Source organism: Podarcis muralis, chromosome 1, assembly GCF_964188315.1.
Source record: "Podarcis muralis chromosome 1, rPodMur119.hap1.1, whole genome shotgun sequence".
NCBI classification, from domain to species: Eukaryota; Metazoa; Chordata; class Lepidosauria; order Squamata; family Lacertidae; genus Podarcis; species Podarcis muralis.
The window spans coordinates 83,534,735-83,560,684 of NC_135655.1; the positions used below are offsets into that span (position 1 = coordinate 83,534,735).

The 25,950-nt window shown below is 47.4% G+C and overlaps 2 protein-coding genes across 5 annotated transcripts in view; one reads left to right on the forward strand and one right to left on the reverse strand.

The window, feature by feature from the left end:
- SPTB (spectrin beta, erythrocytic) overlaps nucleotides 1–18,484 on the forward strand; it is a 94,595-nt gene extending 76,111 nt beyond the window's left edge. For all 4 annotated transcript variants that reach the window (XM_077933637.1, XM_028740379.2, XM_028740396.2 and 1 more), the window contains 4 exons: nucleotides 8,474–8,736; nucleotides 10,461–10,634; nucleotides 12,446–12,488; nucleotides 13,752–18,484. In XM_077933637.1, coding sequence (XP_077789763.1) covers nucleotides 8,474–8,736; nucleotides 10,461–10,634; nucleotides 12,446–12,488; nucleotides 13,752–13,919 — 648 coding nt within the window. In that variant the 3' untranslated portion in view covers nucleotides 13,920–18,484. The remainder of the gene's footprint in view (nucleotides 1–8,473; nucleotides 8,737–10,460; nucleotides 10,635–12,445; nucleotides 12,489–13,751) is intronic.
- Nucleotides 18,485–19,173: 689 nt separating this feature from the next.
- The window catches only part of PLEKHG3 (pleckstrin homology and RhoGEF domain containing G3), a 49,660-nt gene continuing 42,883 nt past the window's right edge, over nucleotides 19,174–25,950 (reverse strand). Inside the window, exons 17-19 of the mRNA XM_028740445.2 lie at nucleotides 24,963–25,064; nucleotides 22,913–24,368; nucleotides 19,174–21,353 (exon numbers count right to left, since the gene is read on the reverse strand). Coding sequence (XP_028596278.2) covers nucleotides 20,545–21,353; nucleotides 22,913–24,368; nucleotides 24,963–25,064 — 2,367 coding nt within the window. The 3' untranslated portion in view covers nucleotides 19,174–20,544. The remainder of the gene's footprint in view (nucleotides 21,354–22,912; nucleotides 24,369–24,962; nucleotides 25,065–25,950) is intronic.

The window sequence follows — 25,950 nt, forward strand, 5'->3', positions numbered from 1 at the left end:
AAAACTCCACAAGTATTTACACTGGGAAGCACAAGCCATCATTCCAAGAGGATCGGTCTTCGCCACATGCACTAATCAGGTCTTTGCTCCTACATGATGATTGATAGGTGCTTCCTCATTAACAGTGCAAGACACGCAGCTCATCAGATAATCTGCAGCCAGGCCCTTCTTGCTGCCAACTTTTTTCCACTGCTCTTACTCATCCCCGTGCTGTCCAGCAAAATATCCACAACTCTGCCAACACTTTTCTTGCTTTCTGTAAGCCTTTGCGCTTCTCTGTGCCATTGTTTCTCTCAGCCTTCTCTCACTTTCCCCCTCTTCTTAGTATTACTGCTCTCCCCCCCCCCCCCCCCGTAAAGCAGCTTGCTTACAATATCTTGAAAATTTTCTTTGTGTCCTGTTTCTGCCAGCTTAATATCTGAAGACAGACTTTCAATGTGCCTTTAATGGACAAGTCATCCAAAGTACTCCCTGGGAGTAATGATGATGATGATGATGATGATGATGACTATGACTACTCCCTGGCTCAATCTGTGCCTCTCGTCCCCTCTTGTGCTTCTTCCCATGCATACTTGCCTCTTTCTTCCCAGAATACATGAGCCTCCTTCCATTCTTGCCCCGCAGGCTTTGGGCCATACTTGGGAGTGGGGTGCCAAGCAGCACTGACGTCTTCTCTGAACCTTTGTTCAGATCAGTTGATGCCAAGGCTCCACCTCTGCAGTAAGTGCCTGTCTGAAACAGCCTCTCCAGTGGTCAAGCCATTTTGCACGATCAGATGATTGGTCACATGTAAGCCTGGCAATAGAATGGGACCTTGGAGCAATCCCTCGCAGGTTCACTGTTAAGGATAAATCCTGGAGGCCTGGAGCAGTGTTTTGAAGGAGGCCATCCTGCCAAAAAAAGAGAAGGGAATCTCTGGTGCTGTTGCTGCTTGTCTCTCATATCTGCTTCCATCCAGCCTTTTCTACTAACTTGGTAACAATTACTGGCCTTGACATTTGTGGCAATTGGGTATGCATGCTACACACTGCAAAGTAAGTTGTGGCTAATCACAGAAGAAGGCAGCAACTTGAAGCCGCTGTTTTCTCAGTACACACGCTTGCAACAAACCCTCACTTGTAAGCATTTTGTTTCGCAGGCAATTCAGAAGCCATTTTTCTTAAGTCCCCTGGGGACTGACTGTTCTGTAATATCAGTTTTCTTCTGGGAACGGTTTATTGTGACCATCCATTCTCTGCAGGTATTTAAGGTCTTGGAGCTTTGCTGCTCTCTATGGAATAGCTGATCACTGTCACAGTAGCAAAGGCCAAGTGTCTGGATAAGGTGCCCTGCAAAAGAGTGCTTTTGAGAAAACAAGTCTTTGTGGAGCTGTTCACAAAGCTGAGTTTCTATGGATTCCTGCAGGCATTGGGACAGCTTGTTCCATACTTTGTCATGTTCACTGTGATGCACCAAGAAGGCCTGTTGCAATGAGATAAGGAGGGCAGAGGGTACCAGGAAAAGGAAGCACAGCTGTAGTTTTTATAGTCAAACAGTTTGGATTTTTCAGGGGTTTCTGTCACAGCACTGAAAAATAACTGCACTCGGGAATCCCAGCCAGCCAGCAGATGCCAGCACGAAAGGACAAGGCATTGGACCTAAGATTGGGGCAGGGACAATTAAGACTGAAGAACTCTTTGCTAGGGGCTACCTTTGGACAAATTATTTATTCCACTAATTTAGATTTTTAACACCCCCCTCTTCCAGAGACTCAGTTGTTGAGCTGTGGCGTCTAGGTGTATTTTGCCATGCGCCTCAAATCAATAAGAGTTGGGCAAGTTTTGGGGGGGATTACATTCAAAACTGTAGAAGCAAGAAGCGCTTTGCTAAAAAGATTCCTCACAAGTCATACATGGAGTTGCCTCAGGTAGCCTATTTATTTGTCCCTGAAGCACTTTTTAGCCTTCCCCTAAAGCTGGGTTAGGAGTTCTGTGGCCATCCAAATGTTGCTAGGCTACAGCATCTGAAGGACCACAGGGTCTCCACCACGGCCATAAAGGCCAGGTCACAACTGATGAAATACGTGTATCATCCCTATAACTTGCCATGTTATGACAAAGCAGCTTTCGCTGTTGTTGTGCTCATGGCAGGAAGCCTTGATTAGCAGGGGTTTCCTACAGCACGCTTACGTGGTGAAATAGGCACCCGTGTTCTTTTATCACAGATTTTATTCACACAACAAATGGTGAGGAAAATACTCCCCCCCCCCCCCCGGCAGGCAAGCTTTTGACATTTTGAAAAGTATACCGTGGAGTTATTGAAGATCTCAACAAAATAAGTTCTGGCCTTAGCACTGCTCCATTAGAAGTCAGCATTGGTAGGAAGACAAGAAGAATAGAATCCTGCCTTTGGCATCAGGCCCAGTAATTTCTCTGACCTGGCGCAAGCACAGATCTACTGGTGTGCTTTACATTCAATGTGTGATGCTAATGCAGAATTAGCCAGTATAACCTAAAGAGCCTTTGGCCAACCTGGTACCCGCCAGATGTTTTGGACTACAACTCCCATCAACCCCAGCCAGTGGGCACCAAGCTGGCGAAGGCTGACCTGCACTACTCTGCACAGCTGATTGAATGTTGGATGCATGCAGGGGATAGTTACACTGTGTGGTCCAAGTACAGATGCCCTAGGCTGCACTCCTGGCCACACCTATTGAAGTTAATGGAACTTAGACACGCATAATATAGAGCCGTCAATATTTTCCTGGCACCTAAGCGTGCTGTTGGCTCTTGAGTCTCGTGTTTAGAGCCATTGCTTACCCTGGGGTTTGTTCCAGCTTTGTGGTTCTGTGATTACATTCTACACTTAGACCCACAATCACACAATGTACTTGCAGTTCTCAATGTTGCAAACACAAAGGAAATGCAGTTGATAAGGAAATTCTTCTACCAGTTATTCAAAGGTAAGTCCACTAGGCCTCAATGGGGCTTATATACTTGCAAACAACAGCAGCAGCATCATAAACCTCTTCTGTGTTAACAAAAGCAAATCTTAACCAAAAGAGTTTTAATTATCTTTCTGAAGGCTGGGAAGGGAGTCTGTGAGCCTGGGCAGCACATCCACGAAGTTATTCATTAAGCAACCTCAAATGATAGTAGGGTGAACAGCAGAGCATCCCAGAGGATCTTAAAAGGAGGGCAGAATCATGAGTGGGGAGCAGATAGCCCTTCAGATTTCCCAGACCTAAACTATATGTGGCTTTAGAGGTTATAGCCAGGGATGAATTGGGTTTGGACACACGCTGCAAGCCAGTGCAAAAAGCAATACAGTCAAATGCTCCAAATAAAGACCTCTAGTAATTGCCTGGTATTCTGAACCAGCTATAGTTACTGAACAGTTTTCAAAGGCAGCCTCACATTAGAGTGGTCCAAAGTATGTGTGGTAGTGGCCAGATCCCCCCTTTTCTGGAAGGGACTGCACCTGGCACACTAAGTGAAGCTCCTGGCCATGACCGAACCATGCCCCTCCAAGCACTAGCAAACTGAATAATCACTCTCAGGTTAGCTTTCCAGCTAACCATAGGAACTCTTTCTCATCTGGTTTAAATTTTATGTAAAACTGGGAGCAATATTGCAGTCAAATATTACAAACCAGCTTACAGGTTGCCTTCATGCACTCGGATTGCGTCCACCATAGATTTGTAATAAATAGTTTCAGACAAGTGCAGTTTCCACAGGAATGAAACAACTGTGTAAATTGGTCCTTGGATGTGACCAAGGATCCTTTCCAACATCCTCTATTCAGGCTTTCAGCATTGCAGCTATGTTGGTGACTTGTGTGGTGCTGGAAGTGTGTTGGGCAGGAACGACGCTGAGACTCACCCTGCATATCTGTGCTACACCTTTGTAGCAGTATTATATCAGTTTAACAGTCATGGCTTCCCCCCAAAGAATCCTGGGAATTGTGGTTGCTGCTGAGAATTAGCTATTAAGAGATCCCTAACCACTGCCCCCCCCAAAAAAAACCTCAGTTCAGTGGAGAGCTGGGATGACAACTGAAGCCACTTTAGGTGTCCAACTATATATTTCAGAGAATACCTGGATGTCAAGGACATCCCCCTGCCAACATACAACTCCCAGTAATGTTTGTTAAAAGAAAAGTGATGTCAGTATTTCCCTGCCCTTACTTACTTTCACTTGTAGAGAGCAGGTATACGCAGAAGTGCACATTGGCATCATCTCATATGTTCTTTACCAAATATTACCAGGAAGATGAGGCAGGAATGAGATGGGTCAGCAACATCTACCTGTCCCCTGTAATATTTGGTTGGACCTTAACATTGTGATGTAGGTCTACAATGTCCTCCATGGAATTATCACTTCTAGGCAGTACCAGGCTGAGCAGATTTGCCATCAACTTGTTTCTAAAGTGGCTTTTGGCAGGGTGCTTATCTCTGCATTCCCTGCCAGCTATTGCTCTTCTCTGGGATCACACATGCCTAACAGAGACATTACAATATGCTCTCTCTTAGCTGTGCTGTGGACTGTTGACCTCAGTTCCTTTTGCTTCCTCTCACCCACTGAATTGGTGGCAGTATGAGATGCAAATATAAGCCTCAAGAAGTGCCTAATGTTGCTGGCTTTATATGCCCCTACCGACACAAAGCACTTCTCTGTCCCGCTTGCCCTGTAGCAGCTGATCCATTTAGGCAGCTTGGAATCGTAAGAACATAAGAGGAGCCTGTTGAATCAGGTCAAAGGCCCATCTGGATGCTCTCACAGTGGCCACCCAGATGCCTTTGGGAAGCCCGCAAGCAGGACCTCCCCACTTGTGATGTCCAGCAAGTGGTATTCAAGAGACACACTGCCTCTGACAGAGAAGGTAGAACATGGCCATCAATAGCCTGATCCTCTAGGAATTTATCCAATCCTCTTTTAAGGTAATCCAAGTTGGCCACCACTACATCTTGTGGCACATCTAAAACACCGGACAAAGTGAAGCCAGCTCCAGCCACTGTACAGCCTATGGTGGTTCCAAGCCAGGATCATCAGTTGTGCGGACCATTTCAAACCAAAGCATCCTTGTGCATCTGGAATGAGGGTCAGAAGAAGTGCAATAGCACTTCTGATCCCTGCAAGTAAATGGAATGAGGGTTCTTTCAAGTAAATGCCAATCTACACATTCAGAAAAATCACATGACACAGTCTGTAAGGCACTATAATACTAGTGTGGAAATTCCACAGTGGAGTGTTCACTTGTGGCAGAAACACTGCTTACACAAAGAGTGCTATCATGTTAGGAAGACAGGATCTAAACCTGTCTGGCATGCTGGTTAGCTAGACATGCACCAGAGATTTTGTATGTCAGGGAAATACGTAAACAAGCAAACTCCACCGGTGCCCTGACGTATGATACCAGGGAGGCTGCACTATATCATTTCCCCAGGCTTGTAGTTTGGTACTGAAAAACTGGACAATAGGATATGTGGGAGCCGCCCAGAGTGGCTGGGGAAACTCAACCAGATGGACGGGGTATAAATAATAAATTATTATTATTATTATAGTGGGAGAGCTGAGCCCACTAGTTTCTGCAGGATTAATGTTTGAGTTGTGCCCATTCATCCTTTTCATTAGGGATTCCCACTTAGCTCGGGTAAATTACTGAAATGTACTGCTGGTGGATGATGGTTGAAGGACTTGTCTGTGAATTGATAATGTGCCTGGCTGATGTTATTGTTGATGGAAAAGAGAGTGCACTAGGATTTGTCTCAGGCTCAGTCCTTTGGTTTGTGGTTGATTGCTGGTCATGAGTAGGGGTTGCATGAGTAGCTGTCCAGCTTCCCAACAATCTATCATCCAAAGGTTGTCTCCTGCTTCAAAAGACTCTCCGCCTTGCTGCCCCGTATGCTCAGAACTGCCTCCCATAACATGTACATGGTGACGCCTCTCTTACTTGAAATCCCTCATCAGAAGTAATGTTTTCTGCCCACAGTCTTTAGCACAAACATATTATTTCCTATGTATTCCACCTAGTGGTGCAGCAATAAAACTGCTAGCATATTTGCAAAGCTCAGCAGGGTCTAGTATGCTTTCAAGTTGGATGGGTGACCATGTGCTGAGATTCCAGCATTGCAGGGGGGTGAACTTAGATGGCCTTTGCGGTCCCTTCCAACTCTCTGATTCTATGATTATATGTCATAATGTAGCCTGTTGGCTAATTAAGCCTAACCGTGTGTATTTGAAACAACCATATATTCCTTCTCTGCTAACTTTTGCAGCTTTCCCTTTCATATTCTCTAAAGTACCATGCACACTGATGTGGCTACGTAAATCAATGCATGAAATATATTGCTGTCTGTAGACTATTACAAACTTAACCTTCTTTGAAATAATGGTCATTTCCTAGGAGTAGTTGTAGATCCTCTAAGACGGCTTCCCCCAACCTCGTACCACCTTCTTCTTCTTCTTCTTCTTCTTCTTCTTCTTCTTCTTCTTCTTCTTCTTCTTCTTCTTCTTCTTCATACCCTGCCCATCTGGCTGGGTTTCCCCAGCCACTCTGGGTGGCTTCCAACAGAATATTAAAATACAATAGTCTATTAATCATTAAAAGATTCCCTAAACAGGGTTGCCTTCAGATGTCTTCTAAAAGTCTGGTAGTTGTTTTTCTCTTTGACATCTGGTGGGAGGGCGTTCCACAGGGCGGGTGCCACTACCAAGAAGGCCCTCTGCCTGGTTGCCTGTAACTTGGCTTCTCGCAGCAAGGGAACCTCCAGAAAGCCCTTGAAGCTGGACCTCAGTGTCCGGGCAGAACGATGGAGGGGGAGATGCTTCTTCAGGTATACTGAACCGAGGCCATTGAGGGCTTTAAAGGTCAGCATCAACACTTTGAATTGTGCTCAGAAACGTACTGGGAGCCAGTGTAGGTTTATCAAGACCAGTGTTATATGGTCTTGGCGGCCGCTCCCACTCACCAGTCTAGCTGCCGCATTCTGGATTAGTTGTAGTTTCTGGGTCACCTTCAAAGGTAGCCCCACACAGAGCACATTGCAGTAGTCCAAGCGAGAGATAACTAGAGCATGCACCATTCTGGTGAGACAGTCTGTTTTGGACTAGAGCTCGCGGGTGGCACTGTGGGGACGCGGGTGGCGCTGTGGGTAAAACCTCAGCGCCTAGGACTTGCCGATTGCATGGTTGGCGGTTCGAATCCCCGCGGCGGGGTGCGCTCCTGTCGTTCGGTCCCAGCGCCTGCCAACCTAGCAGTTCGAAAGCACCTCCGGGTGCAAGTAGATAAATAGGGACCGCTTACCAGCGGGAAGGTAAGACGGCGTTCCATGTGCTGCGCTGGCTCGCCAGATGCGGCTTGTCACGCTGGCCACGTGACCCGGAAGTGTCTGCGGACAGCGCTGGCTCCCGGCCTATAGAGTGAGATGAGCGCACAACCCTAGAGTCTGGCAAGACTGGCCCGTACGGGCAGGGGTACCTTTACCTCCCCTTAGCCCCAGGCAGCACGGTCCAGCTGGCTCAGGCTGATAGGATTTGCGTTCCAAAACGTCTGGAGGGCATGAGGTTGGGAAAGGCTGCTTTAGGATGTGCCAACAGGATTTTAGGGCTCATCCACACTTACCTTTGCTTTGCATTTGTAGGCACAGGTTCAAGCTTTCCAGATCCAGATATGAACTCTTTGTTTTTTGCCCCACACTTTCCCTGCAAAACCCTCTCTTTCCCACTGAACTGGAGCAAACAGCAATCCACTGAAAACCCAAATTGCCATTTGCACCTATTCGGTGTCAAAGAGTGGATTTTCCTGGGTGAAGCACTCAGACATGGACTGGGAAAGCAGTGGGGGGGGGGGATTGGAGCGGATGGGATGAGTGAATTTCAAACTACTGATTCTCTGTGACTTTAGCTTTGCTATTTAAAGCCCAGTGTTCAGGTTATCCACTGAGATCACTGCATCTACAATCAGATTTTAGGTGCTGGTTTTAAAAATAAAGCAATAATATAGTATTGACAGTGTTGGCTGCCACCCCCCTACACACACACACACACACACACACACACAGGCTTCTCCATGTACCCAAATAGTACAGGCAGGAACTTGGTTGCAGTGGCATCTCTTTTTTACAAACATAATTTGAGTAAAAGCCTTGAAATGATAAGCGTGGTAGAATTTTGCAAGTGAGGGGTTATATTTTGATTCCTTCCCCTCTGAAAAAGCTCCCTGCATGTAGTAAGGGAGAGGGCTATACAAAGCAATCCCCACTGCTGTGCCAGGGGAACCTGTGGAGTGGTGGGCATTCCAATATATGCTTCCCTCTTGCCCCCTGAAGTGGTATGGTACAGCATTTGTTCACTACAGTCAACTGCCTCGGTCTACATAATGTGAAGAAAGACTCTCACTTCCTTCCATGGAATGGAGCAAAAGTCAGAAACACACACACACACCATCTTGAATGGTTCTGTTTTTGGTTAAACAAGTTGTCCCTCTCGTGCAGATGCAAGAAAATGAGAAACCACATCACGAATTGGTTTCGGAAGAGCTGCCCGAGGAAAAACTGCCTGAGATGGAGATCAGGGTGGTTGGTGAGGAAACTTCCACAAAGGAATCCCTGTTCAAAGTGGTCCAGACCCCTGTGAGCGAGATCGATGAGACAGCCACCCTTCCTGCACAGCTGGATAGATCTCACAGCGTTCAACTTGAGGGCTACCTAGGACGGAAGCACGATATAGAGGCACCTAACAAGAGGGCTTCCAACAGGTACAGTTGAATCTTTGCATGGCTTCTGGGCTGGTCTCTAGTATGAAGAATTGGCAACAGCTTCCCTATTTAACATACACAGCAGCCATTGCCTACCCGGTGCCTTCTGGTTGTTTGGAACTACAACTCCCATGACCCATGACCATTGGCTAGGCTGATGGGAATTGTGGTACAAAATTTCTGGAGGGTACCACATTGACAAAGGCTGCTTTACAGAGTTGCTATTACTGGGGGCCACAGGCAGGTAGGTCTCCACTGCAGGACAAATGAAATGAAGTCAAATCCTATGAGTTCACAACAGATCGAGACAAATGATGAAGATTATATAGGTGGCGGGACCAGCATTGTCGCCCCTGCTTGTGTGAAAGGTTCTTGGCACGTTGGGCTTTATGGAAGGGAGAGGTGAAAAGCTTTCCTGTAGTGTAAGGCCCATGCTGGCAAAGTCTTTGTGCTCGAGAGGAGATTGGAGCCAAAGCGAGTATGGTTGTTGTGAGACCTTTCTTAGCATGACTGTAGCATTTGTGGCATCCAAATGCAGGAGTACAGCACTTCAGGAGCCCAGTGAGGTCAGCTCAAAAAGGCAATATCCTTAAATTCAAGAACAAGGTGTGGTCCACAGTGCCTGTAAGTCAGGGGTCGGCAAGGTTTACCTCGTCTGGGCCGGTTCACTCCCGCGGAGATCGCTCTGTGGGCCGGATCACGTCTGTGCAGACGCGATTTTCGGCATCTGAGCATGCGCAGACACAATTTCTGGTGCCATGGAAGTGAGTCCCCGCTCTGCACTGCGCTGGTTTAGCGTAGAGCACGGGGACTCGCCGAGCAGGCGGCTCGGTTTGGGGACGGCTCATGAGCCATTTAAACGACCCCATGGGCCTCTTGTGACCCATGAGCCGCAGGCTGCTGACCCCTGCTGTAAGTCCTTACAAGTATATTGAACTATTTTAGCCCAAACAGGTGGAATCTGACACTTATTGGCTGGTTGTGCTGCTGTCTCATAGTTGGGATATGCTCTGGAGGTTATCACCTTCCTCAAACGCTGAAACCATTGCATACCAAACATTGGATTTTAGACTTTCAAGAAAAACTCCTAGTCATTCATTTTAAGCACCATAGAGTTTATTTTGTTAAATTCTCTGACCACTTACAGTGATCAAAAAAGATGGCCAAACTCACAATCTTCTCTCTAGGATATTTTTATTAGACACAGAAACGTCCAGCTGGTCTTGGCATGTTCTGTTTCATTTCATTTTGTTCTCTTAATAGACACTCCTGAACAAAGATCCTTTTAGGAATAAGTCTCTTTTGCTTTTCTTTCTCTGAAAGATATTTTGTTTTGCCTACTACAAAAAAAAATCATTTAAAAAAAAATATCTTCAGGTATAGCTTTTGCCCCTCCTGGGGAATACAATAATAATAATGTTCTTCCGATGCCAAAAGGTAAATCTGATATTTAAAAAAAACTAGTTTTACCAAAGACACTAATAGCAAATTCTATTTAAGAGATCAAAATCAAACCCTGTTTTTCTGATTCTAGAAAGTGAGCTAGGAATGAACAAAACAAATTTTTTGAGTCTGATGGGGTGGGGAGAGTCATGCAACACAATCCTATAAACGTTTACTCAGAAGTGAATCCTGTTGTGTTTAATGGGCTGTGTTTCGGAGTATGGCATGCAGCCTCAGAAGAGTTTGTGTCCCCTATTGTAAGCCGTGTTTCTTCTTGGCAGGTCCTGGAATACGTTATACTGTGTGCTCAGAAACAGTGAGCTGACCTTCTTTAAGGATGCCAAAAGTTTGGCTTTGGGTGTGCCTTACCATGGAGAGGAGCCTTTCCGGCTGAAGAATGCCTTCTGTGAAGTAGCTGCTGGTTACAAGAAGAAAAAACACGTCTTCAAGTTGAGGTAAGGCCCCCAACAACTTTCCAAAACTTTGTTCCAGTGTGAGCCAGTTTGGGTCAAACTCTAAGGCAGACAGTCTCTGGCCATAAGATTGCTGTAGATCCTTTAGCAAGATAAGCTTTCTGGGTATAGGCAGTCTTCCGTCTGAACAACCAAGAGGTTATCTGGGGAAATGGTGCCTTTCAAGGTGTGACCCAGAGTGGAACGCATATTTTAAGGTCATGATTTCTGGAAAATGTTTACTCAGTCCAAAGTGATGAACACATAAGAGAACTCTTCGTTGCATCAAACCACAGGCCCATTCAGCCCAACATCCTGTTTCCCATAATGCAACCAAGATGCCTATGGGGAGCCCACAAAAAAGGCATGAGCACAATAGCTAATCCCTGCCTCTGATCCTGGAGGCAGCATACAGCTCTTGTGCCTTATCCCCTGTGCATTTGTCTAATTCACATCAAAAATTAGGTTGATAGCCACCAACAGCTCTTGTAGCTGTGAGTTCCATAGTTTAACTATGCATTGTGTGAAGAAGTGCTTCCTTTTGTCTGTCCTATATCTACCACCATCCAGTTTCACTGAATGATCCTGGGTTTCTAGTATAATGAGGGGACGACGACACACTTCTCTTTGTCTTTTATACACCACCCCAAACATGGGCGTAGCTAGGATTTTTGTTGGTGGGGCAGAACTGACGTGATTTGTCAGTTAGTTAAGTATTTCTATTGTTTTACTTGATCTAGGGTGGGGCAGCTGCCCCCTTCCCACACACCCCAGCTACGTCCAAGCCCCCAAATGTTGTAACCTTTCCTTCTAGGGGAGTCCCTCCAGCCCCTTGATAATTTTGAATCCCCTTTCCTGCAGCTTTCCCAGCTTGAGTTACTGAGATGCTCTTTAGTTAATCCATCTCAGCCTGTTACACAAGAAAGCCTCCCAGACACCAGCATTTTTCCTTTTTATTAATTGTGTGCTTCTCTTGTTGCCTCAGATCTTTTTAGCGCACTTTGGTACATTAATTAAAACACTTATTTGCCAGAGTCACCTCAAACTGTTTGTTTGCTTATGATGACCTTTATAACATGCCCTTCCTCCCAAACGAGCCCAGGGCAGAATTAGTTCATTGAGCAGTTTTGTATGCACTGCGCTTACTCTTCACAAGTTGCACATACTGTACAGGATTGTGAGGCATGGCAAGGGAGTTAAACAAGGTGATGTTTTGGTATCTTCCAACTCTGTAATGATTTGGTTCTTAAAGCATGCAGTAGCACATATTTGCACTTCTCACTGTATTCAGAGAAGGATGACAAAGATGTTGAGGGACCATCTTTGTAGAAAGGTTAAAGGAGTTTAGCCTGGAGAAGAGATGATTGAGAGGTGAAAAGGTAGCCATCTTCAGATATTTGAGGAGCTGTCACATAAAGGATGGAGTAGATCCCCCCTCCCCTGTTAACTCCAGTGGAATAGGATCTGAACCAATGATTCATTAAAGGATTTTTTGACTAAACCTTAGGAAGAAACTTCCAGACAGAACAAGTTGAAACAATGGCATGGACTAGCTTGGAAGGTGTGGACTCTCCTTCATTAAATGTTTTTAAGCAGAAGCTAGATAGCCACCTATCAAGGATGCTATAGAAGTGGATTTTCTGCAATGTCAGGTTACACTAGATTACCGTACTTTTTGAAGTCCCTTCCAACTCTCTGTGTGGACCTCCTGACAAGAAGAGTAAACTCTTAGAGTCACCCTTTTAAAGTCACCCTTAGAGCCAGGTAACTTTTTTTTTTAAAGTGTATTATATAATGATTTTTGTACTTTGCAGACTCAGCAATGGGAGTGAATGGCTCTTTCATGGCAAAGATGAGGTAGGTGTTGTCATGAATCCTGGACTTAAGAAATGAACCGTAAGTGTGTCACTGTTTCCATGTACTGAAGTAAATTGTACCACTTTGCATCATACTGTTTTGCTAATGAAAGCTTTGGCACAGCTGGGCCACTAACCATGACTGCTCATTAAATCAACAGTCAAGGACAGCTAGGGTCACACCCACTTGACAGAGTGGGAAGGAGCTGGAATATATTTAGGTTTTCATAGGGTAGGAGAAAAGGTGTTTGTGTTTCATCAAATAACTATTTTAAGTTACTAGAGCTGGCTAGCAAAATGCCACCTTGGGGTTTGCTGTTGCTTTTTGAGGACTGAGTGTATTAAGACTAGTAGCACCTGTGTGTCTGCTTGCATCTCAACTGCTCTATGTATATATTTGAATTACCAGATATTAGAGGGAAAACTCCTCAAGTGTCCTGTATTCTCATAAGGGAAATGGCCTTTAAATGACTGTTCCTGGAACTTTGGGGAAGTCAGGAAAGCTCAACATTCTATTCAGAGCCAACTGAATAGCTGCAGCCATATGTAGAAATACTGGCATTAGATTGAAATGCCATGTGGAAAGCAACTAACATTGATTTCTAATAGAAAAGGAAGCAAAATAAAACGGGTCTCTAGGTAGGGTTCCGTGAGTAGAATTAATGTGCAACCTTTTTTTTTTTAATAAGGAGATTGAGGCTGCAATCCTATACCCACTTACTTGGGAGTAAGCACCAGTGAACTTAACAGGGCTCACTTCTAAGTAGACACATATAGGCAGTACTTTTTTCTGGGTGTACACAGGGGTACACATACCCCTAAACATTTTGTGAGTCTTAAGTTTGGCCTCACTGAGAGGCAGTACTTCAATATGAGTAGGAAAATGAGAGTACCCCTAAACATTTTTTTTAGAAAAAAAGCACTGCAGCTGAGTATACATGTCTACTCAGACATATAAATCTTTATGTGTGAACTGATCATTCTCTTGGTAATTGAATTTATTGGCTTCTTAATCTATTTTGAATTGTTCTGCTTTAACATTTTTGCCTTCCTTAGTTCAATGTGTTCCTGCCCCATAGCTTTTCTCTGGGGCAGCTCACCACAATCAGCCAATATTTTGGATGTTTTTGAAGAAACATTTTAAAATGTAGACAGTACATAGTCAAAACTGCTGAAATGTCTTTTTGTCTTTTCTTTTGGCAACATTGCTTTGGGTAGCAATTGGCAACTGAAGTGTGTGTAAACCGGATTTTGTTGTTGGCAGGATGAGATGCACACCTGGCTTCAGGGCTTCAGCACAGCAATAATCGAATCCCAAAGCATTAAAACCAAGGCCCAAAGCCTGCCTCTGCCTTCCATCACCACCATGGACGTGAGTCTGACCAAGAAAGACAAAGAGAAGAGATTCAGCTTCTTTCCCAAAAAGAAATAGCTAGACAGGTGGCTTGGTCCAGCCAGATGCCTACGTTCTAATGTGCATAACAGGGGGGAAACCTGCATGTCCGAGTGTCCCTGGGCACTCCTGGCACCACTCAAAACACTGTTCTCATCTCCACAACACAGCCTTGCTTCTCATTTCCCACCACATCCCCATTCTCTCTCCCCCACACAACCCAGGGCATCAAGCCAGTGTTTCAGGTAACAAGGCAACATCCCTGCTGCAAGCAGAGCTGCGAGGTGTGTGTCCTTGGTTGGTTCATTGGGGAATGCAGAGTTCAGGAAGGCTGACCTTGTGCGTGATCATGCTTTGCACACCTCTCTGTGAACAAAGAACTGCTTCAGGGGAGAAAACAGTGTGTCGATTTCAGGGGCTTTTTGTGGAAGAAAGGAGCGAAGCAGGAACCTAGCCCACCCCAAAAGGGAACTGAATAAAAACCATGATGGCTCTGGAGCAATTCTGCTTATATCGGAGGTTGGGGAAACTACATCCTCAGCTCATTGCCAAAAGCCCTGGTTCCCAGAAGCTGCTTTCCCAAATCGTCTGTTGGAATAGAACCGTCATGTGGAATTTCACCATCATCTATAGCACAGGCACACCATGCATCAAGATCCAACCCTCATGCTGGAAGTCAGTTTTCTCTTTTCAGCAGGTCTGATGCTCTTCTTTGCAGGGGCATCTGCGACGTACACACATGCACAATACCGTGTCACAAAGCACAGAACTTTCTCACCAAAAGGTTCCACCCAGAGTCCACTGCGTTGGTGGCGGAATCCTTGCTCGATTATAAATGAATCAGGGTTGCAACCAAAGAGGAGAGAGCATGACCCATGTTCAGACTTCTGCACTAAATTGGTTAGAATGGAGACGTGTTAGAAATGTGTGTGTGTGTGTTTGTGAAAAAGAGAGGAAGTTTGCTCACCCGCTGCACTAGGAATACAAGGAAGCTGAAGTTAGTTGCAGCTACGCCCCACTGAGAAGCAGCCTGTTGGCTTTCAGTGGACTTTAGCCACCATTAACTTTGGCTGGATTGTGCCCCACATTACTTAATGAGGTTTTTATCAGCCCCACTATATTTATGCCGGGGTTAACTTTGTGACTAGGCTGAATCCAGGTGCCCTCCCCTCCCCTGAGCTTTCTGTAAACATCTGTTCTGTGTTGGCTCAGCTCTCCAGAAGCAAATGGCTCCTCTCTTGTCCCTCCGAGGATGCGTTGTGCCCGAGCATGGCCTTTGGTAATCCACTGCACTGCTTACACTTCTGTAGAATGGAGTGTGGCTTTCTCAGTTACTGTAAATGCAGTCTTAATCCCAACTGCTCCCTTCTGCAGAGACCTCTGCCTGTGATGTGTGGGTGTCTGAATGGCTGTTTAAAATATATACAGGCACATCTAGCTCTGACCTTATGATAAAGTTCACACGCCCCTTATCCAAGGAAGGAATTCATCCCCTCCCAAAGACAGATGGCTGCTCAGCTGTATTGCTCTTTTGGAACATATTGCTGGAGAGCTAATTGCTTTTGACATTGAGTGGAGCCTGGAGATTGCCTTTCCTGCAAGGGCCTCTTTGCAGTGATAGTAATACTAAGGATTCTGAAAACAGCAGGCTCCCATTCTTCAGTTGTCTTTTGAGCACCCCACCCCTAGGGCTCATTGCAATTTCTAAACCATGTTTTCTTTGTGGGTGCCATATACCATACAAAAAGTGCCTTAACCTAGGGGCATCTCATTATCATCATCACTCCAGGAGTGCGCAGGCTCTGTAAACACCATGCACAGATTGGTTTGGATTCTCCTCGCTCGAAAAGGAAGCTATGAAACTGTCTCTTTAAGCAAAAGAGATGGGGATCCTGCGGGGGGGGGGGCTGTCTTTGCCTCACACCCACAGCTGTGGGAAAAAGCAGGGCTTGGCTTGACACTTACTGTCATGGATCCAGGCACCAACAGCTGAGGCTTGAGGTTTTTCCACACGTTACCTTTTGTCAAGTCTCAAAAGTGTTCAACTTTTCCAGATCTCCTGGGCTGTAATGGGTAGCTGACAATCGGCTGCCTCACTATTGTGATGAGCAGAGCAGATTCTTCCACAATGCTACATTCGAAAAGCCAATACATCTAAATGGTTTTGAATTATAGTGTTCCGGGTTGTGGAGTCTGGTAGCATTAACCCCACTGAACATTACCAGTGCAGTTATACGACGGCTTAGCTGCCAGCCTTCTCCTTTCTGCCATTATAAAACATCACTGCCATAAAGGATGATCTTCCCCCTTTTATGTTCAGAGTAGGATGCACACCTAGGTGACTGCTGAACAGCAGGTTGTACCACAACCCACATATTGCAAAATTGGGTGTTTAAATATGAAATTAATCAGTAGGTGCAGGGATGATTGCAAGGGGAGGTGGAGAAGAAAGCTGAAAAGTAGAGCAGGCAGCCTTACTAATTAAGCATCCCTCAATGATGCTGGTAACTGGTGCCAATTGGGGGCTGATAGGGCAAAAGGCAAGGAGACCTGCAGTAGGCTTAGCTAGAGCCAACTCAATCTGGTTTTGCCACTGTGTTCTACAAGTGCAACACCAAGAATGAGGAGCAGTGCCACGCTCTTGACTGGTTCTAAGTGGGAAGGCAGGTAGCCATGAGAGCCCCATTAATTCTAATGGAGAAACTTCCACTGCTTCCATAAGCCTTTCTTGCTGCCAGAGGAAGAGCAAGCAGCGCCCATAAAGACCCTCAGTCAGAGCAGTCAACCCACTAATACTTCTCTGTTGCTGCACAGTTTGGACACAAGTCAGTGATATAGCATGCTGTTACAACAAAGACTTAAATATTGTGGATAATTTGCCACAGCACTGATATTCAAGGCATGCAGCCCTAGCCTGTGCAGATAAAGGTGCCTAAGCTCACTGAAATCAGTTAGCTTAGGCACACGTGAAACAAGGCCTATTTAAGCAGAATGCCTTTATGCTCCATTTCAAGGCTAAAACATGGAAGGGTTCTCTCCACCAGGGTACTGATGGTTATTGCTAGGGAGAGCTCAAAGGTGCAAAAGGGAGGGGGAACTCTTCTCTAGCAAAAACAGTGGGCACTCTTAGGAACAAGAGCCCCCAGCCTGCCTGGAATCGGCATTCTTCTGGTGACCTTGCAAAGCCGTGCTGAAAACCTGCGGGCTGCTTATCGTCAGCCTGTTCATTGGTGCCCAGACGACGATGCCAGCATTGGGAAAGAGCAGTGCGTCTTTGAGCACATGCAGAGAGGTCTGCCCCCCCCCCGCCAGCCTGCCTCCCTGCTTGCAGCTGAGCAGTACTGGCACCTTTTTTTCTAGAAAAGCACTGCCCGCCATACTTACAATCTGAATGCCCCCAAAGTGGTATTTTCTCCACTCTTCCAGTCCATGCTTATAGGGGAGAGATATACTTTATCAGCCTGCTGAAGTGAGCACAGAATGGCTCAACTAAGGGAGAGAGAAAAAGGCAGGAGGTTTTGACTTCATTGTGGGATTTTAAAAAAAGAAAATCTTATGTGAGGCAGCTCTGTCTAGGAGAGGCACCAGGCAAGGAATAGTAGGGATCCTGCAAGTTTAGGGTGACCGTTTTCTTTAAGACAACAAAGCACATGAGAATTAGGAGGAGCCGATTCTCCAGCAAATGCCACCAGGAAGAGAAATATTTACTAAACATGCTACCCAACTGCAATTGTACAACAAATATACCTTTGGGACCTCATAAGCATTCTGGCTTTGGCAAGCTCAGCCATCCCTTCCCTTCCTGGAGGATATTTTCACCTGTCAACTCCTGAGTTTCAGGTATGGTAAAATGCTCCTTTTCAGGAAGCTGAAAACACACAAAGCTAGGCTGAAATGTTATTTGAGACTATTCCTGCTGTGTATGACCACTGCCCTATACTAGGCTATGTGCTAAATAAGGAAGTTGCTGCAGCCCTTATGTGTACTTGTTCTGCTCCCCCGTTTCTTTAACCTTTTGCTTGTGCACAGCACCATAAGCTGTGCTCCCAGACCTCTGTTTGGTTTCAGCTTGGCGCGTTTCGAGTGCAGTCGTTGTCGGTGTGCCATTATGTCTCGCTGCATTGTGCTCCTACCCATTACAGACCCAGGGAGTGTTATCATTTCCCTAGCAGGAACCATTTGCTGTCTGGCAACTTGCAGCCTTCCCGTGCCTGGCTGCGCCTAGCTCTTCCTTCTTAGATCTAAAGCGACTTCACCTCCGTCAAGCGGTTCCTCCATCAGGCTTAGCTCTCCAAGACCCCACTACTAATGCAGAGGTCAGGACCTGTCAGAAGGGAGCTCCACATGCACCAGGCCCAGAACATGTTTGCTTCAGAAGAGCAAGGGCTGTTTCTTGGAGATACGGAGAACAGCTAAAGTAGCCCAGGACCTCTCCTACAGGTTTATAGGGTTTGGGGGTTCATACTCTTTTAAAAACAGCTAGGCACCAAGTTCCACCTGCTCCAATGTGCTTCCACTGTCCAGAGAAAAGAGCTAAAGCTTCAGAATGTGCTTCAGAAGCAATTTAATAACATTTTTTCTAATAAATGAACAAATAAACCCTTCTTGGCTCCTGGATTTTGTGTGCAATTTCTGTTTGTTAAGGGCTCACCCACAGTTACCTGCAGTATGGTTAAAGACACGTGTGAGAGCCTAGGGACCTGTGTGTAACACCTCAGCTCAAAACTCTAGATGTCCATTTTCTAACAGGCCAAGTTCAAAGTGTTACTATTGGTATGTAAAGCCTTTACTGGATTGGGACCACTTTACTTGCGGGATCACCTTACCCCACATGTGCCCTCTTGATGGCTTGGGTCTGCAGAACTGCCGCTGTTACAGGTGCAACATAAGACCTTTTCTGCACTTTTAAGAAATCCACCTTTTCATATTGCATCACCTGCACTTTGAAACTCCCTTCCTAGTGACATCAGGCAGGCACCTTTGCTATATTATTTTTGGCGCTTGCTTAAAACATTTCTGTTTAGGCAAGCCTACCCAGACATGGAGCAGTTACATGTGTTTTATCTCTCTTCAGCTACTGTTGTATTTAATAATGCTCTGGATGCTTTAAAATCCCCATACTGAGAATTTAAATGTTTATATTATTGTAAACCCCGCAGAGGTGTTCTTACAATCAAGCAATACATAAATTTTGTCAAAATTAAGGAAAAACAAAACACTATGCAGTCATTTTGCTGCCTGGAACACCCACACCGTTTCAAGCTTACAAAAGAAAAGGGAGCACCCCCAAAAGTTATCTTGAATAGCCTTTAATGCAAAGTATCCTTGAACATGTCCAGAGATGATGCCTAAGGACCTCTGGGATAGTCTTTGGCAGGCAGAGAGAGGAATGGAGCAGGCCCTTGACATTTTCTGTTGTTTGAAACTCACCCTAAGAAGGTGGGCATTGCTTCTCTGCTGCTTGGTGGAGAAATAACCTCAAATACTTCCCACCCCAGCTGATGAAAACCCACCATTGCACCCTGACTCCTGCCCCAGAAATCCAGAATGTGTTTGTGCCCTCCTTCTCTCAACCATCACTGCCTACCCTTCAACCCAACATTCGATAATAAGACTGGGCAGCTGCAGCACTTTCCTGACTTGTTCCTATTTCTCCATACACAGCTCTCCTCTAGCGGAGCTGCATTGCTTCCTTTGGCAAAGTGTCCCATCTTAGAGAAACTTCATCTAAAGACATCCAGTAGTCACAGTGGGGGCAGTGATCTTTCTAGCCTGACCAGTGAATAGAATAAATCTTCTACCAAGGGATGTGCAGGTCTTTTAAGACCTCCTGGCACTATAGTGGATCAGAACCACACTAGTGTTAGCCCATGCCACTGGTGAACTTAAGAGAGCTCTGTGATGCTCAAGACTCTTCTCAATCTTACTTCTGCAGTAAAAAATCATAGGCTGCAATTTCCCCTCCCATTCCCCCCACCCACCCTCCAAGTGAAGAAACAACAGCCACATTTTCCGGTCAAAAGTGGTTATTGCACAGTGCGTACAGACTGAAATGTGTACACAACCAATATTATTATGATTATATACTATCAAACTGGAAGTCTTAGAACAGATCAACTCTCTGCCAGCCACAGTAAAATCACGCTCTTAAAAATAAAAAAGTAAAGACAAAAGATAATTTGGAACAATAACTTATGGTTATCCTATGAGACTGAGCAACAGAAGGCTCATTTATTTCTGCTGTGGCTTGGCAAAGCAAGCTTTTGGTCCTGAAGGGAAAGGAAACACCTTTTCTTAGTGGACCATATGGGTAGCTGCAAAGGAGTCTCTGATTTGTGGTATGCCTGTCCTGATGGGAAGCTTCTCAGTGCTTCCTGGAAACGTGTGAAGAGTACTTCCCAACAGCGCGGTCAATGAAGGACAGCAACCACCTGGCTCTGAATGCACAGCCATGAGCTCAGCAACTTCCCAGAGGGTAGAGGCAGCTGGACACGAAGGTTGGAGCACAATGAGCCAGGTGGCAATCCAGGTCGGAAGAGGAGGAAGAGACTGTCACCCGTCCTTTCTCCTCTCAAGGAGCTGGGGGAGAAAATGACATCAACTCCAGAACCATCCTAGTTCATAAAAGAGGGCTTAGCAGCATGGGAGCAACAGACACAGGAGCTCAACTGTTGGAATTGAGGGTCTGGAATTTCTCCCTCAGGTTCTTTACCAGGCTCTGCTGGCTGCTGTCTGTTTTCTCCCGGCAAACCTGCTGAAGTGCTTTGTGGGGAGCTGCTTCCTGGAGGTCCTCCTCGCGCCTGCGGTATTCTTCCGAGTCCTGGTAGGCCTTGCACCTCTCCACCACGGCCTTGAGAGAGATCTTCTCCCGGGAAGTAGGGGAGCGAATCTGCACATAGCTCTCGTCCGGATCGACAGTCGCATCCAGCAGCTTTTCCATGACAACCACTCGCTGACGGTTCTCCAGAGAGGTCTCAGCCGTAACACTCAATTCCTTGTGCGTGTCACAGGCGTGGCCCTGGAGGATGGAGTCCGGTGGAGCTTCCCTTTTGCAGCCTGGCATGCCCCCTTGCTGGGGTTTGTCCGCTGCCTTCACAATCCTCTTGGAGCACTGGTGTTCCTCCAGAGCTCTACCAGCTGTATCCACCATTTTTTCAGGGGCTGAGCGGCTCCTGTTGACGGGTTGCGGCCTGCACTTCTGATTCCCTGATGGACAGGAATATTTGGACCTGAGCTCCCGCACGTCTGGCCAGTTGAACTTCTCAGCTACGACGGGGCTGAGGGGGCTGCAAGACAGGGTGCTGCTGGTGGGAGAGGCAAGCCGCGGGCTGCTGGAGGAGGGGCTGAAAGAGAAGCGCTTGGGGGACTTCTCCAGGGACGAGGATGACGATGCGGGGAGAGTCAGTGGGCTGGCCTCCTGCAGCAATACTTGCTCGTAAGTATTGGGGAGGGTCAAGGCTGGCTTCCGTTTGCCTAGAAGAAAAAGCAACAAGGAATGAGTGAGGCAGCAATAAGGCAAGGGGTTTGCTGGGTGGGCGGGCTGCAACAGTGGTCCCCCTCACTCCCCAATCTCAGCAGCTCCATTTTTGAACAGCAGCTTTGCTGTTTCCCTTTGAAACAGCAAGGAGGGAAGGAGGCTCCCAGAGGCTGTTCAGCTTGAGGAGTCGAGAATTGCTAAGTTCTTGGGCACTTTGGTGAGGACCCTTGTTAAAATATTATTCTAGAGGTGGAGGTTTGTCCTGGTGGAAACCTTTTGTATTCAGATATATCCAAGCCAGAAAGATCCCTCCCCGTTCACCTCTGCAATCCCCTCTGGGCCTCCATCAATTCCATCTCAGAGATATACAGTAGCTGGATGGGGTACCTGGGGCTTCTCCAACAGAGGGAGAAGCAATGGAATTAATTGAATTAAGCTAGATCAGGGTGGAAAACCTTTCTTGGCTCAAGGGCAACATTCCTACTCAGGGCCAGAAACGACTCCTACCTTGGCACTTTAAACTACATTTCAGAGGTTGTTATAATGCCCCCTGCCCTCTCTAGCCAGGCATCACACTTCAAGGGCACATTCCGGTCAGGAAAGAGCACCTGAAGAAGGTGTGGAGCAGGCCTGGATAAGGGCTGCGGCCAGGGGAAGGTGTGTGTGGCTAGGACAGAGAGCTCTGAGGAGACTGGATACACTGGGGCAAGAGTTCCCCCAGCACTGAGAAAAAGGCAGAGTTCAGCAGTGAGTGCAGCCCAATGCAGGAACAGGCTGGAGAGGAGGAGCCCCCTTCCTTCAGTTCAGACCATTTCAACTTTCTCCTAGATGCCAGGAAAGAGAGTTTTCTCCCTAGAACGTCTCTTTCTATCTCCAGAATCTACAGATCTGCTCTCTTTGCACGATGTTTACAAACTGTGCTTTTTCCCGGTTTGGGGGTTGGACAGTGCTCACCAAAGACAACTGCCCCAGGGAAACAGGAGCATGGAAAGCTGTCTTGAGGATGCTGGGAGGTCTGAAAAACAGGCCACCCACTTGGGCTTTTGCTGTTAAAGTAGCACAGGTTCGTGGTTTTGAGCAGCCACAAAAATGTGGCGTGTGCACTGCCTCTTGTGTCCTCCCTGCCCAGGTGATATTCCTCTGGCCCAGCAAGTGGTGCCTGGCTCCAGCTGTCAAAGAGTTCTGCTCTAGAATATAAACTCCTCTGGAAACAGAATCCACTACTACTATTGTAATAAGCACATTTCAGTATTTTTTTTTAAAATGTGGCTCTTAAAACATTCAATATATTATATTTTACAACTGTTTTATATCTATCTGACACTTTGTGAATCTTTATATTTGGTGCATATTGCTGGTGGGGTGTTTTTAATGAAGGTTGCTACCTCCCACGAGCCATGGACAAGTCATTAATCTAAAACTTTAAAATATAAGTCACAATGAATCTCCTATATTTATCCTCACAGCTGTGGCTTCTAGGCACTGCTGAAATTCATATAATATGAACAATGAGGTCCAGCCTGTGATAGCACAGTGCCCTCTGGCCAACACATACCCTTGCTTTTCTTATCTGCCTCCGGCTGGACAGTCAGGGTATTGCCTTTCATCTCCTCCTCCAGCTCAGCAAGCCTCCTATGCGCTGCAGGCTTCTGGCCCTTGATTCGGAGGCTGTACTGGCGGGCCAGCTGGTAGACCTTGTTCTTCACCTTCTCCGCCAGCTCCGCCTCCGTCAGGTGGGCCAGCTGCATTATCCGGGGGTGCAAGCGGGGGAGATACCGATCTTGCTCAGAGCCCCCCAGCTCATGGGCCAGCTTCCAGGGCTTCCTAGAAGGCGCAGCCCGCTCCACGGGAGACTTGCTCTCAGGCGAGGGCACCGCCGACTCCTCTGTGATGGCCCCAAGATCCTCGTCCTCCAGGATGAGCAGCGGCTCATGGAGGTCAAAGCCGTTCTCTTGGCCACGGAGCCTCTCCGCGTGCCGCAGAGAGGAGCCCCCGGCCACCTGCCCATTCGCCGTGCCTGGCCGAGTGACCCCTTCAGGCCTCCTACTCCAGCCCTCTCCGCTCGGCTTCTCCATCTCCTCCCAGATTTTAATCATCTCAGCCGGCGGCCTGAACTCCGCTTCCGTGACGGGCAGGGGGCTTCCAGCAGAGGCTGCGTCGGAGCGGGGGGCCTGTAGCCCAGCCACGGGCCTGTTTGACAACACCCAGGCTGCTGTGGGGCCAGCCCCACCACTGGCAGGGGCCCCCGGCCTCTTGTGCTTCAGCCCCTCCTGCTCTGGCTCTGGCTGGGGAAGGCTGTTGATCCTGAAGACGGAATTCCTCACCATCCCTTTGGGGATGTAGGACAGGCTCTCCCGCCGCCTGACGCTGAAGCCGGCATCCTGGTGCTCCGCGTAATCGTAGTAGTTCTTGATCTTGTCTAGCAGCAGCCGGTCCTGATGGGAGAGCATGGACTCCTTCCGCTTGCAGGAGGCATGGTCCGTCTCAAGCAGCCCAGGCGAGGCAGCCCCGCTGCAGGCACTGCTGGGCTCACCCGGGGGCTCTTGCGGCAGGGAGTCTGTGGTGCTGTTCGTGCGACATCCGGCCTTCTCGCTGCCGTCCAGGCTCAAGACGCTGCCGCTGCGACTAGCCTGCTTTGGAGTCAGGTGGCCCTTGCCCTCCTCGAGTGCCAGGCTGCTGCGGCGAGAGAGGCTGCTGGCAAAGCGCTCTGCAATGACGCTGGCCTGATCCAGCACAGAGAAAGGGAGGATGCTTCTGGTCTGGGGTGCACGTCTGTCCTCCTCCTCTTCCTCCTCTTCTTCCTCCTCCTCCTCGCTACTAAGCGGCTTCAGTTCAGTATGTTCAGTGGGCTCCAGGCCATCTGAACGCTGTTGATTCAGGGTCCCCCACTGGCCTGCCAGGACTGGCTCCGGGTTGCCCACCGACTCGGGGTCTGAAGGACCCTCTTCCAGGTACTCTTCCTTGAGGGGAGAAGATTCTAAGACCATGCTGAGTTCGATGGCTGATCGTGCCTAGGAAGAGAAGGAAGGTTTTGCACACTTAACGCACAACCCAAAAAATGGTGGTCTTGCAGATAAACAGTTTAAGGGCTGAGTTAATAGTCACTACTCAAATGCAACCAACTCTTCAACCCAGCAAATATGTTGGCTTCTAAGGCAGGGAACCCACCAACCACTAAGCTGACTCAACAGCAGACAGAAATATTGCTCGTTTTTATGTCGTATCTTCTGGGGACAATGTGGAGCATCCATTGGAAAAGACTATGGCATAGAATACTCAGTCTGGGAACTGAGTCTGGGAAGTGGAATGTCCAGGAGCCTTTGGCTTTGAATCCTATTTTTAGAGTTAAAGGACAAGAGTTTCCCTGTCTCAAAATTGGCATGAGCAGAAATTCCATTCTCCCCAAGGAATGTAAGAAGCTGCCTGACAGAGCAGACAGTCCTGACCTGGATGGACCTGTGATCTCCCTGGTTGAGGTTCTCCAGGGTTTCAGAAGGGACATTCCCAGCCCTCTCTGGAGATGCCAGAGACTGAACCTGGGAGCTCTACCCACTGAGCAATGGCACTTCCCCAAGCAGCACCTCCACCAACCACCAACCACTCACCTTTGGGACAGATGAGACATTATCCCCAACCCTGTGTTTTTCACCACTGCTGCCTGGCGACTGGTATTGCTTGGGCCCTTCCTGTGCCTTGTGGCTCTTGGCCTGAATCAAAAGAGAAATATTAGAGGGTTGAGTACATACTACTGGGAAGAAGCCATTTGACAAGAGCAGCCAAACATCCCTAGCCATTGTTATTTGTCATTCTGAAGCACCATATGACTTTACAGAGGAAGTCAGAGATCGTAGCTTGTCCCAGATAGCTAAAATGCATCACGAGTGCCCACGCAGGTCCAAGTCCAATATTCTAGCCATTGGACGCAGCAACAAAAACCACCTGATGTCGCATCCATCAGCCTTGCAAGCAGCAGGTGAACGCAAGTGCTGGTGGCTCTGGTTCACTTGCTGCCCTGGCACAGAGGAGCCTTGCAGTTGCTTAAGCCAGTCCCAATTTCATCCAGGAACACAGCTTTCCCGAGCAGACTCTCTACACGTCTTGCAGCACTTTGGTGTGGCCGGTGGAGTGCACTAGTTAAAAACTGCAGGCTGATAAACTATCTGGAAGGTGCACAGTTAGTGCTGGATCCAGGGATGGTCCAATAGCACAGGCAACAGGACTTGGAAGAGGATCCTACTTAACGTTAGCTTTGTCTCATTATCAAGCTGCTAACGTGGAAGAACCTTCCTGGCAAGAGGACAGGGAACGGCAGGAAAAGGACCTCCCACAGATACAGAGATGGTAAGACCCAAAGAACCTCTTTTGTTATCAAGCCACAAATCTTGTTAGCCCCGTGAAGGACTGCACAAAAGCACCAAGTCAGTCAGTAGTATCACCGAAGGGTTAAAACAGCTGCCAAAGAAACCACACGGGAACCTCTGGGGCTGTCCCACATCTGATTAATGGGAAGATGGCACAGAAGGAATGGAGGGCAGCCGCGAGCCATGCACCAAGCCAGCATGCAGGAGGGAGACGCAGCAGGGGTTGAACAGG